Source organism: Chelonia mydas, chromosome 3 (genome assembly GCF_015237465.2).
Source record: "Chelonia mydas isolate rCheMyd1 chromosome 3, rCheMyd1.pri.v2, whole genome shotgun sequence".
Classification (NCBI taxonomy): domain Eukaryota; kingdom Metazoa; phylum Chordata; order Testudines; family Cheloniidae; genus Chelonia; species Chelonia mydas.
The window spans coordinates 87,299,019-87,313,080 of record NC_057851.1 but is presented as its reverse complement, the minus strand read 5'-3'; the positions used below and the strand labels follow the sequence as shown (position 1 = coordinate 87,313,080).

The following is a 14,062-nucleotide window of genomic DNA, read 5'->3' as shown; positions in this document are numbered from 1 at the left end:
ATGCGTGGCAGTGAAATGAATGTTGCATGCACATTTCTGTTTGGTAAGGTTAATTGTTAAACATCTCTAGACAGACGCGAGTGCTTAGAGAGCTTTAGTCCTAGTCAGGATTCCAGCAGGTGGAGTCACTCCTTCCCCTCCCTGTGAAGGGCGGCTGTGCCCCATGCTAGGAAGAGCAATCTCTCTTCCACAGGGCAGTGGGCGAGACATGAGCTAGAATAAGCCCTGGTGTCCTGCCCTGAAATCACACCAGCAGCAGTGTGCAGTCCAGTTCCTGCCAGGGAGGCCAGAGGTTCAGAGCGCAATGTGCACATTTCACAAGCATGGACCATTTGGGGTGAGGAGGACTCCATTCCAGGGGTGGCTCTGCTCACCTCAGCGCCTGAGCTGCATGCTCCAGGCCTACCTGAGGGCACCCAAGAAGTGCGTCACGGAAGAAATTCCAAAGTTGAGCCGTTTCCTCTATTCAGGAATCTGAGGAGGCATGTGCAGTTCCTGGTGCACTCACTCTGTGGCCAGGCTGTGGGGCCACAAAACCCCGCGCTGACTGGAAGAATTCTACAGTGAGTGGTGTGCTTGGCCCGGACTGATCTGCAAAGGCGGAGATGGACACTCCGAAAGCCATGTGAGGCATAGTCTAATAATCCAGACATTGGCCAGGAAAGGGGGTTAAGCTCCCACCTACATTAATGCCTTGTTTTGAGGACCCAGTTCGGATTTAGGGCTCACAGGAGCTGCCTTTGGAGTCTCCCAGTTAACAGACCAGACTGCAACCCTGAAAAGGCAAAGGCTGCATCATGCTTTGGGGAGGTGGCTCAATCTCATGGGGCTACCATGTTTAGCCGTAGCCCCAGTGTGACAGAGATACTAGCAGACAGGTGGCGCCTTACTCAACAATAGTCATGATAAAGAAGGGTTCGGTGGAGGGGAAAGCGTGGGAATGTTTCTGCTGAGACATTACACCAGCCCAATTAGGCTAATCACCACCTCAGTTCTGCACAACCTGCCTTGCAAGTCTCTTCCTGCAGCTCATACCAGTGTTTGCTCACCGCATGGTTCATAGCAGGGCTTTTCAAACACCTTTCACCAGTTGCTCTATTCCTACCCCCAGTGCTTGGGTTTCCCCTGGAAGGGGTGGGGCAGAGCAAGGTGTGGGAACAGTATTTGCCTTCCAAGCGCAGATGATTGTCCTCAGCCAGCTTGTTAGAATTTAAAAGGCAGAGCAGAGATAAAGCGGAGACAGACCCAGCCACTATTTGGGGGTGGGGGGGAAGCAGCTTTTATAACCTTCGCCTGTTGTAGGAACTGTATCAGCACTGTTTATAACCTTCGCCTGTTGTAGGAACTGTTTATCGGCACTGACAGCCACCAGAACTTGGAAAGTTATGAACGCAGTATGCTTAGGAGTAGAAGTTCCCCATTGTTGGGGTAGGACAGACATGATGCAGGCTCTGCAGGCTAAGGGCCTAACTAAAGTAAGGAAATTTGCCCTAAGTGTGCAAAACCCTGAGTGCGTCAGCCTGAAGCAGGGCTGTAACCCCTTAAATTGCAGTAGAAAGGGCCTTGGGAGTGGAAATGGACACTCCTCAATACGTGTTTGAGTCTATCCGTCTTCTGACCACATCTCAGAGGGACAAAGTCACCAGCAGCAGCATGAACCCCAGACACACTAGCTACTGCCAGGAAGCGGAGTGTTCCGTTTTCACTTCCAAAAGTGCCAGTGTCTATATTGTGCCTGGTTTAGGCTGCAAGCATGGCCAGTGCCCCACAGGAGGTATGGGGAGACCACACACATAGGGAATGATCAGATAGAAAGGGGCTGTGTACTAGGAGCAAGAACCACACCAGGGAGCGTCTGCCCCAAGCCCAGATCAGGCCAATCAACTCAGCTCCTACGCTGCCCTGCTGGAGCGGTGATGGGCCCGGGGTAGGAACCAAATAGACTAGCGTAGCAAGGCAGAGGCACTAAATAAATTCCACCCCACGTTTGGGGGGGGCGCATTTGGTTGAGGTGAGGCCAGCCAAGCTCACATCCAACAGCTGGTGCTGCAACCAATTCAAGTCCCACAGGGCAGCAAACAGTCCCGTATGGGCATGGTCCATAGCCCGAGGCAGTCAGGCTCTGCCTGGGCCATGGAGCTCAGCTCTGTCCTACCTAGGAATTCCTAATCCCCACCGCCCTAGCACCCCGAGCCCCACAGGGTAGGCTGAGGCAGCCCTTACCTTGACTCAGGACCTGGCCTGAGCAGCTTTGCATGGGGCACCATGAAAGTGAATCACTCCAAGGGAAAGCGATGTGGACATGGTCCTGCCGGCTTGCAGAGCTGCTGGCCCACCTGCAGCAGCAGTAGGCAGAGCCCAGGAGGCTGCCCCGCTGCAGTCCCATCTGGGCAGGCAGGAGAGGGATGGTGGGTGGCCAGCTGGAAGCCAGCAAACAGGAAGTGATCCTGAGGACGCATCTTATCATGGCTCCAAATCTTGTGCCAAGTTCCATGAGATCTTATGGCTCCAAGTCCTGTGAGATCTCAAGCCTACCCCAAAAGTTCTGTGGGGGCTAGAAATCCTGTAGGACCTGGCCTCTGTGGTCTTTTTTGTCTTCTCCCATAGTGAGCCACCAAATACCACACCCCCTTATTAGGCTCAGGGCCCCTTGGCAGGGCCCTTAACACAGAATTCCATGATGTACAAAGAGCAATGGGCTTTGTGTAGCAAATGCATAGCATGTGTGTGGCTTTATAGTCTGTCTGTGCTCAGTGCCCAGAACTGTATCGAGGAAGTAGTGACCGACTGAGAAGCTGCAGTGGAGATTGAGCAGCATATGGCCCATTTAAAAAAAAAGGGGGGGCGGGGGGTTAGTGGCAAAAAGCCTGGGAGCCTGGCCTTATCCCACCACATGGCACTCACTCCTTCAGGGTTAATTCACTAAAATGTGGGGGAAGGAGACTGAAAATATTTGGGGAGTTTTTTAAAGCACTTTCTTGTGACTATTAAAAACACAAAACATTGTATTGGGATTAACCAGGCTGGGTGTTGAGGCACGTTTGGCTGCTAGCAAGATGATAAATAAGCAGGCGCTAACACGAACCGCACAGTGATAGTCATACAGAAGGACTTTGCAGATGGAGGAATCAACTGGCTGAGGCGTGCCAGATGATTATTATTATAGTACAAGCCATGTCATCAGTCGCTGAATAGCTTGACATTGATACGCTATCTCAGTGCCTCTTCCCGACAGCCTGGGCATAGCTTTGATGATTTAGGGCTAGTCTACACTAGAAGCTGCAGTGCGTCTATGCCAGTGGGTAGGGCCCTACCAAATTCAGGGTTCACTGTGGTCAATTTCATGGCCACAGGGTCTTAAAATTGGTCAATTTCATGATTACAGCTGTTTACATCTGAAATTTCACAGTGTTGTAACTGTGGGGGTCCGGACTCAAAAGGGGATGGGGGGGTCCCAAAGTTGTTGCAGGATTGCCATGATGGCAGCAGCTGTGGAGTTTCCTGCAGCTGGAGGAGGCTCCTGGAGATGGAGGTAGGTCCGATCTCTCCCATGCTGCTGAGAGCACCCCAGCCGGGGGTTCTGAGCTGCTAGTCAAGGTCAACGGTGGCTTAACGCATGGGCCCATGGGGCCCTGGACAATTTGAAAAATGAAGCCCCAAGCCCAGGCAGGAGCCAGAATTGGGGGCAGAAGCTCTGAGCCTGGGGGGCCCAGAACCCGGGCAGGAGCCACAGTGGGTGGAAGCCCTGAGTCCTGGCTGGAGCCGCAGGAGGTTGCAGCCCCCAGCCCAGGTCCCCGAGGCCAGGCAGGAGCCATGGGGGAGGTGGGGGCGGGGAGTAGACAGGCAGCCCCGAGCTGGGGGGCAGGAGTTGCGGGGGCTGGAAGCCCTGAGCCCTGGTGGCCACCAACCCCAGCAGGAGACGTTGTGTGTGCTGGGGGAGGAGCAGCAGCCCGGAGCTGTGGCAGGAGCTAGCGCCCTGAGCTCTGGGAAGACCCACGGGGGCAGAAGCCCAGAGCCTAGCCCTGGGGCTGCTGCAGCACAGAAGCGCGGATGGTACACCTTCACTTCCGCGCTGCCTGTGGATCTCCCTCTGATAACAGCCATGTCGGGGAAGGACAAGTCCCATCCTCCCCCAGCCTGGCTGATTTTGGGGAGATCTTATTTCACGGTCCGTGACATGTTTTTCTTGGCTGTGAAATTGAGCCCTACCAATGGGAGAGATAATAAAACCACCTACCTGAGAGCCTCTCCCGCCAACAGAGCACTGCCCACACTGGGGCTTAGGTCGGTGTAATTTACATTGCTCAAGGGGGTGGCTTATTCACCCCCTTGAGTGACATAAGTGGGAGTCAGAGTAGCAGCCGTGTTAGTCTGTATTCGCAAAAAGAAAAGGAGGACTTGTGGCACCTTAGAGACTAACCAATTTATCTGACCATAAGCTTTCGTGAGCTACAGCTTACTTCATCCGATGAAGTGAGCTGTAGCTCACGAAAGCTTATGCTCAGATAAATTGGTTCGTCTCTAAGGTGCCACAAGTCCTCCTTTTCTTTTTATAAGTGGGAGTGTGTACAAGCCTTTGCTTGTTTGCTAACAAGTCGGACTAATTGTGTGGGTGGAGTATTGGTATCATGCTCATGAGAAGAGCACCCTCATCCCTTACTCATTATATAAATCCAACACAGAGTTTAATCTTAGTTTCTTCCTTGGCTCTCTTCCCCTGCCCCAAAAGTTACGGGTCAAAGAGACTAAATGAGGTGGAGTGATGCTAATTTTTTTTTTTTTTTTTTTTTTAAGCAAGGCCTGTAGTCACATTAGCAGCCTAACTGTTACTTTTGCACATAGTAAGGAACACCTATTTCGGGGTGTTTGTCAAATTTCTCCTCCGGCAGGATATGCAACAGTGGGGGTGTGAAGTGATGATAAAACAGAGCTAGACTCCAGTCCTGCCTGATACAGTTACAAAGGTCGGTGTCCTTTATTTACACATGTATGTAAACAACAGAAAGTAAACAATACCACCCAATGTGGTGTAGCAAATAGGCTGCTGCAGTTTTACTTCAGGACTTGAAGTGTTTCATCCATTTCACAGAAATTGAAGGGACAGCAACATGGGAAGGCTACATAGTTACACTGACTTTTCCGCACAGGAGAGACACACCAACACACACACACACACACACACACACACACTCCACAGTTTAGTTCAGCACCAGCAGAAGGCCATTGCACCATTCCAGTCCACAGCACATGCACAGTGAAACGAGCACAGGAAAACTAGTTAAGAGCTCGTTTTAGGACCAGGTATGGCATGTTCTTAAGTAAATTATAGTAATAAAATAATAGTAATAATACTTTGTACTTTTACAGCACCTTCCATCCAAGGATCTCCAAGCGCTTTACAAACAATTAATTTAGCCTCACTACAGTTCTCTGAGGCTGGTCAATATCATTTCCATTTTATGGATGGGGAAACTAAAGATCCTGAGAAGCTAAGTGATTTGCCCAAGGCCACACATCTGTTAACAGAACTGCGAGCTACTTACTGGTTCTCAGCTCTGTGCCTTCAATACAAGATTGTTCTTCCTCCCAACAAGAGTAGGGCTTCTTGACATTTTACAATACGCTTCTGAGTATGAAACAAGGCCCCAGTGTTGCAGGGAGAACAGCAATGGAAAGCCCCTGCATCCACCTGCAGCCCTGTTAATTTCAGGAAGGCTCCAGGTGGGTGAAGGGTCCCAATGCACTGCTGGCATAGTGCACAAACAAGAATCCAGGATGACCTTCCCAGCAGAAAAAAAAAAACGATCTGAAAACAACTTTGCTGATGTGATCTCCAACAATTTTAAATGCCATAGCAAACCACATACACATTGCACTGTCTGGTCTGCAAATACTTCAGACAAAAGGGACAAAACTCTAAACTTAAAAGAGAAATAACCCAAGAGTTCAATGAAAAGTTTAAAACTTACGCTGTCTGTAAATTGTCCTAATTCACATTTTAGCTCTACAGACACTTCTTGAAAAGCCAGATTCACAGATGCATCCAAAAAAGATGACATTGCAGTGATCACCACAACAAAAAACACTCTGCTTGAACTAAGACTGGTTTAAATCTTTTCCACAATAACATGGACAGACTCATCTTGCATCCTAACATCAAATTAAATCCAAGCATGTAAAGACTGCTACTAAAAAAGTAGCTGCTAAGTTTGGTTTGAGCATCACCATGAATTGCTCATACACCCTCTTGTGCACATTTATGCTTCAAGTAGTTTTATTTCTTTCACTCTTCACGAATAAAACTATAAAAATGCCTTATTTCCAGCTACCGTGGGAAAGGAAATGAACCACCACAGCCATAGGAGATTACAGTTTAAGACTGCTAACATAATAGAAGATAAAATAAAGTTCAGATGAGCATAAGATTTTTTTGTACAGGAACTTCTGCAAGAGCTGTTTTCCCTACCACGTAAATACATAGAACAAAACTGATGGAAAGAAACTCAGTAATGTTTCTTAAATAAAAACTATGTACAAATTGCACATATTACAAACCAGTTACAGAAAGCAGAGTCTTCACTGATAATTTTCACTTGCTATAGTCCGTGATTATCAGTGTACTCTGGTCTTCAAGTGTCACAACACAACAGAACTGCAATATTATGTACACAGGCTGAGTTGGTCTTCTAGCTGCTGGAGTGGAATCCTTTTAATCTATAATACATGCATTCCAGTAGCTATATAGTAACACTGTTCACTTGAGCAGCAAGTCTCTCAACTCAGCAAGTCACAAGAGTGCTGTCATTGCTGTCTGGTTTACTGGTTTTAGGCAGTCTCTGGGTGTTGAATAACCCTCATTCACCAGTGAATTAGTTTGCGGTTTCTGATAGTCAGTACTCACTGAGGTCAAAACACTGTTAACTTTAGGTTTATCATAGTTTGTTAGACTCTGCGGTGTTTGATAGTCCCCATTCCTGACATCAGTCCTACCCGAATTACTGAAACTGCCAGCAGAAAGGGAATGTTTATGAGCAGAAGAAGTTACAGGTACATTGTAGTCATTCTCAGAGGGAAAAGTGTTGTCTCTTCCTAGATGCCTCTCTATAATAGGGGTGGCATATTCAGGCTCCTGGTTGGTCAAGGGCAGTGCATATTCATGACGGTTAGCTCTGTGCGGGCAGTGATAGTGGTTCTCGATCTCTGAACTACCTTTCTTCTCCTCATCCTCTGTGTCCATTGGTCTGAATGTGGATCCTTTTCTTGCTACCATCCCAGTTCCGATCATGAGAGGCTGCTGATAATCTAGAAAGAAGCATTAAAAGCTCAAAAATATATAGACAATCTATTGGTTTGTTTGATTTCACCATATATAATATAACAGGAAGCAGAGTTTAAAAACGTTAAGAGACCCAGCTACAATATCAATAGGAATTCTCATTCCGAATGTAAGAAAACTCCGTTCTTGCCAACCTCCTTCATTCAGTGAAGGAATCATTATTTGTCAGAGGTAGTTATGGTTCTAGAGAGAGGATAAAAGTTCAGTGTCAGCAGGATATGGGCTTCTTGATAAGTTTGGCAAGGGAACTTGCATCAAGTTGATACGAATTTTTTTCACACGTGAGAAGTTCTCTGCGATGCCTACAGGATGGTTAACCTCCTCCCCTACCCCCAGTTCCTGCATTACTAAAAAGGAATCTTAGGCCAGTCAAATGGCAAGTGGAAGGAGAAAGCTGAACGGGACAACAACCAAGAAGGAAGGTGTTGGAGTCCAACGGGTCAAGGGAAGTGTGTAATGTGTGATGTCGGCTTGGAGCTGGAGGCGAGGGAAGAGTGGGAACAGCAAGGAAGGAGATTACTGGACAGGTCACCTAGATCTGGGAGGATAGCAGGAAGAGGATCAGAACCAGCAAATGAATCATGGAGGAGCCAGAGGTAAGATCAGAGGATCTGCAGTGTCAACAGGGGTGTTTGCAACTCCAATCAAGAAAGCCCCTGCTAAAGGATTACCTTGGTGAAAATTACTTAAAAACAAAAACAATAAGAGAAAATTGCAACATTTTCACTAGCCTGAATCTAAGAGACTAAAATCTGTCCTCTTCTCTTTGCAGATGAACTGACCTGCACAGCTCTGTTACACAGCACTGATAGAAACTGCCACGTTTTGGTGTAGTCCTTAAGAAGTTCAATTCAGTTTCTCTGACATGAGCTGAATTCAGACCTACATCTCCCATTGAAATTCTCTGGCACTTCTTGTTTTGCATCTCAAACTACACTGTAAGCTCTTTGGGACAGAGAAGGTCTTGTCTTTATCTGTACAGTGCTGAGACTATTGGTGTACTAAATAAACAACAAATAATTCTCTGATGCCACTCCCACCTTTAGTTCCATGGAACTCCTAATAGGATTTGATGAAGTATCCTGATCCATTCTGGGATTTCTTTAGGAACTAGTAACTACTAGAGACTTTGACAGCGAAGAATTATATCAGGGATTTAAAAAAAAACATATTTCTAAGGTGAATGCCCTCCACAACCTGGTTACAGAGGTGCCTTCAGCACACATTCCTGGGATTAACTCACTTTTTTCAGCTTTACCGTTTGCTTTTAAGCCCAGTATACGTAAAATACCAAATTTCAAACACTGCCTTATATAAATCCCCAGAATTTAGAAATTTTCACCCCACGGCATGAGTGCTTGGAACCCTCTATAAAGCATTGGCCATTAGGCAAAAAGCGTGGATCCATGCAGGGTATCTCCTCACATAACCACATGTACAAGTAATATTTATTCACCCCTCTCATATAATACACTTTTTATAGACCATCGTAACATTATTTATTCAGAAGGATCCTGTTACAGCTAGCACCAATACATCCATGGTAGTGTCATATGGAATTCAAATTAAACCCTAGTCAAAGTTTACTTTATTTGATCTTCACTGCATTTCTCTGACAACTGATCTCAAAGGCAAGCTGGAATTTTGGGGTGCTGGGGATAGCAAATTAGTCTTGCAGGGAAGATCCATGCAATGCTGACTGATCCCATAAAATGGTTGGGCTCATGAACCTTTCCAGACAGAGAAAACATAGGCAGGGATAAGAGGTGCTTAGAGAAGGAATGAAGAATCCCTTTGGGATGCAAACAGGGACTGAGGGCTGGAATTTGCTCTGTCCAAACAATGAGTTGCAGCTAAGGTAACACAGCAGATTAATACATCATTGTTTTACTTAACTACATTGACTTCAGGGGGCCTGGCTTCCACAATGGTTCAGACACTAAGTGACATGAACAGAGGTCTCAACAGGATCTCTAGCTGGGCATTAGCTCAAACTGTTGGAGAAACTGACTCTTTGTTCAGGTCACTCAACTTCTGGGAAGAAATGAGACATTAAATACAAACATGACTAAAGAAACAGAAAATCCCAATCAGCAATGGCAATCTAGTCTATTCTAGTCAGGTTTTTGTATTGTGTCTATCAATACAGAAGCTTATGCTTATGCTCAAATAAATTTGTTAGTCTCTAAGGTGCCACAAGTCCTCCTGTTCTTTTTTTAAATTATAACTGTTTCACCAGGAGAAAACAAATCTCTCTCTACATCATGGAGGGAAGTTTTAATTTCAAAACTAAAAAAAGAGAGAGAGAGTTAAGAACTCTCCTGTACATTTTTCCAATATAGTCTCCCATTTCACTAGTTCAATGCACAAGGGAAGGCACATTAATTCTTGGGTCCTGCCTCACACGCTTACTCTTGATGCAGCCAGAGTTTTGCTCAGATAGTATTTGCCTGCCCCCTCCCCATTATATACTATACATCCAGAAGAAGGTGAATCCATCTCAAAGAATGTAACTGTTACCTGCCATGTCACTTGTGACTAGATCCAGCTTTTGTGGAGTCTCCTTTTCATTATTATAGCTGATGGTAAATTCTGTTGACTGATGTCTGACAAAGGGCTGCTTGATCTGTTTCCAACAACCTAGAAGAAATAAAATGAACGCAGAAAACATTAAAGTCTTGTCCAAATGAACACTTAGTTCACCGGAAGCTGGGTGTAAATCTACCCTGCACTAGCTGCCGTGCACTAAGTGTCCGTGTGGACCCTGCTGCTGTGCACTAACCAGTACACTTTGAATTACACTGCTTTGAAACAGGAGTAAATTAAAGTGCACTAGGGAAATTTTAGTGCATGGCAGCAGGGTCCACCTGAACATTTAAGGTAAGTCTACACTTCAGTAAAACACCTGCAGCTGACTGAGGCCTGGGCATCAGGGTTATGAACTTGCAGAGTAGATATTCAGGCTTAGGCTGGAGACTGGGCTCTCGGACCCTCCCCCCTTACAGGATAATATTATCCTTTGGCACCTGTTGAGAGAGGAGTATTCTGTGTTGGTCTGTTTCAAGATTACTTCCGAGACAAGTGGAGGGGAAGTTAATTTCTTTTGCTTTCTTCTGTTTCAGATGGATGTTTCACCATCTAATTGGCAGAGGAGCATGGTGCTCCACTAGAGAGGAACTAAACAGCAGCTGAACTCAGATTCCCTACTCTAAATGAAACCCGCCCTAGACAGCCTAATCAACTGAGACACAAAAGATGTTACTTCAAAAGGATGTTTGCAGGCATCTTCCAAAAGCAAAACCCCCCAGCCAATATTCTCTTCAGATATGATGAATGAAGCACAATTCAGTATTACTGGGCTTTTTTTTTTTTTTTTTAGGAATTAGGGAGAGGGTCAGCAGAGGAAGCCACATTAAAACCATGTCTTGGCCTCCTTAGGGAGAGGCTAACCCCTGTGCTGCAGAAGAGGGAAAGGAAAGGAGCAATTTGCTGGAGGGTAGGTGTTTTTTCCAGTGGGAACACTCTCAAAGTTTGTGACCCAAAGTCTCTCTTTCACTTGCAAATTGCATTTCTGTTGTGGAAGCCAGGTAACTGGTTTGCTAGGGCTGCTGTTTTCGGGTGGCACTAGTAGTGGTATCATTTTCCCTAATCCCTTTGTGATACTGTGAATTAAAACGAAAGGAAAATGATGCAATTGATGTTCAATTGTTTGATCCTTCCCATCAACCCATAGAAAGGAGAGAGCATGATTCTCCACTAACCTGTGTTTTGTGCATCAGATGAGCCATAAGCACCTTCTTTTGCCTCTCTCCTGTAAGGCAGGAATATGTTTGTCAGGTTTTGTCCCTCACAGCACTTCACCTTCATGCCTTAGTGTCAGTGGAGTGAACCATCGTGTTTACCAGGTGAGGAAAATCATCCCCCATTAGTTTCTGGGTAACAGCACTTATTACAGTAGGGGACGTGAATGCTGAATCTTGTTACAATTTCCATCCCACCATCAACCTCAGCCTAGACCAATCCACACAAGCGGTCCATTTCCTGGACACTACTGTGCTAATAAGCAATGGTCACATAAACACCATCCTATACCGGAAACCTACTGACGGCTATACTTACCTACATGCCTCCAGCTTCCATCCAGGACACACCACACGATCCATTGTCTACAGCCAAGCTCTAAAATACAACCGCATTTGCTCCAATCCCTCAGACAGAGACAAACACCTACAAGATCTCTATCAAGCATTCTTAAAACTATAATACCCACCTGCTGAAGTGAAGAAACAGATTGACAGAGCCAGAAGAGTACCCAGAAGTCACCTACTATAGGACAGGCCCAACAAAGAAAATAACAGAACGCCACTAGCCATCACCTTCAGCCCCCAACTAAAACCTCTCCAACGCATCATCAAAGATTAAAACCTATCCTGAAAAATGATCCCTCACTCTCACAGATCTTGGCAGACAGGCCAGTCCTTGCTTACAGACAGCCCCCCAACCTGAAGCAAATACTCACCAGCAACTACACAACAAAAACACTAACCCAGGAATCTATCCTTGCAACAAAGCCCATTGCCAACTGTGTCCACATATCTATTCAGGGGACATCATAGGGCCTAATCACATCAGTCACACTATCAGAGGCTCATTCACCTCCACATCTACCAATGTGATATATGCCATCATGTGCCAGCAATGCCCCTCTGCCATGTACATTGGCCAAACTGGACAGTCTCTACGCAAAAGAATAAATGGACACAAATCTGACATCAGGAATCATAACATTCAAAAACTGGTAGGAGAACACTTCAACCTCTCTGGCCACTCAGTAAAAGATTTAAGGGTGGCAATTTTGCAACAGAAAAGCTTCAAAAACAGGCGCCAATGAGAAACTGCTGAGCTTGAATTAATATGCAAACTAGATACCATTAACTTAGGCTTGAATAGAGACTGGGAGTGGCTGGGTCATTACACATATTGAATCTATTTCCTTAAGTATCCTCACACCTTCTTGTCAGCTGTCTAAATGGACCATCTTGATTATCACTATAAAAGGTTTTTTCTCCTGCTGATAATAGCTCATCTTAACTAATTAGCCTCTCACAGTTTGTATGATAACTTCCAACTTATCTGTATATGTATATATCTAACTATATGTTCCATTCTATGCATCCGATGAAGTGGGCTGTAGCCCACAAAAGCTTATGCTCTAATAAATGTGTTAGTCTCTAAGGTGCCACAAGTACTCCTGTTCTTTTTGCGGATACAGACTAACACGGCCGCTACTCTGAAACTTGTTACATTTGTTTCCCCCCAGCTGTCTGAGCTGGGAAAAGGCACTGGAAAATGGTGATCTCTTAGCAGTTCATTTGGTTTGTTCATGTCCCTGTATGCCAGCTCGGATGTTATCTTCCTGGTTGTGTTAGGATTGCTATCCTGAATTCTTTGCACAGTTGTTAGAAACCCTAGATTTGGTACTGGACTCTGAGGAGATGCAAACCCTTTTCATAGGGAGGTGATGTCAAAGGGAACTTTGTCCCTACCCCCAAACTTCATCTGCTGACATTTGTATCCACTGGGCAGAGCTCAAATTAATGGAAGACATGGGGGAGTCTAAGCGAGTGAAATTTACCTTTTTCCAGCCCTCTCAACGTGTGTGACAGCTGCTGAGCTTTACTTCCCAACATGTGTTTTATGCACCCTCTTACATGGCAGCTGAATTTGGCCCACTGAGTCAAAGCTGGTCTAATTCACATATCAAGGAACCAGCAGAGATGAATGTAGCAACACCACCAATAAGAGGGGGACGAGACAACAATTAAAATAGCTTCCACTCTACTTTCTTTTGGTTCCTAGGTGTGCAAGTTACACCAGCCTAGATGCCGTTAGTAGTCAGTAAATGGGGTTAGGTAGGTTTGAGCAGATTAACCACTTACATAGGAATCTGAGCTAGCGTAAAGGGTGCTATTTTACATCACCTCTGTATTTGGCTAGTCTATACTGGCAACGTTAAAGTGCTACTACATGGCTTGTGTGGTCGCGGCAGAGCGCTGGGAGAGAGCTCTCCCAGCACACTAAAAAACCCACCTCCATGAGGGGCGCGTCTACGTCCAGCACTGTCTACACTGGCACTTTACAGTGCTGAAACTTGCTGCGCCCGAGGGCGCGGTTTTTCACAGCCCTGAGCGAGAAAGTTGCAGCGCTGTGAAGTGCCAGCGTAGACAAGTCCTTAGCTTCACAGGGCTGCCTATGGCATGGGGCCCCAGGCAATTGCCCTGCTTGATTCCCATTAACGCTGGCCCTGGCTTTTGTATGCAGAAAAACAGTTGTGGCACAGCTGAGCCATGGAATTTTTATAGCATGTTGAGGGGGGCTCAGAAAGCAAAAGGCTGAGAACCCCCGAGCTATGCCACTGCAGCTCTTTTAATTTAGATGATGAAAAATAAAATCTCTTACTTTCGTATGACTGCACAGATACAAATCCCAGAGAGCAGGAACAGACACAGCCCAACTAGGACCGGGACAACTATAGCTGTAAGTTTTAACCCTGCAGGGAAAAAAAAAACAACAAAGGTAACACGGGCACAGGTTTCCAGAGCTAGGTACGTTTTGTTTTAGGAGAATACCCTGAAAAGGAATAGATGATAAACATCTTGATTCGAGAGTGCATGAGAAAGTGAAGGCACAATACTGCAGGAGGCCGTGAGCCAAATTTAGATTTGA

At 45.9% G+C, this 14,062-nt stretch overlaps 1 protein-coding gene across 3 annotated transcripts in view; it reads right to left on the bottom strand.

Moving 5' to 3' along the window:
- Positions 1-4,951: 4,951 nt before the first annotated feature.
- The window catches only part of DCBLD1 (discoidin, CUB and LCCL domain containing 1), an 83,427-nt gene continuing 74,316 nt past the window's right edge, over positions 4,952-14,062 (bottom strand). For all 3 annotated transcript variants that reach the window (XM_037894687.2, XM_037894688.2, XM_037894689.2), the window contains 4 exons: positions 13,796-13,886; positions 11,098-11,147; positions 9,857-9,976; positions 4,952-7,302 (listed from right to left, as the gene is read on the bottom strand). In XM_037894687.2, the coding sequence (XP_037750615.1) occupies positions 6,788-7,302; positions 9,857-9,976; positions 11,098-11,147; positions 13,796-13,886 (776 nt within the window). In that variant the 3' untranslated portion in view covers positions 4,952-6,787. The remainder of the gene's footprint in view (positions 7,303-9,856; positions 9,977-11,097; positions 11,148-13,795; positions 13,887-14,062) is intronic.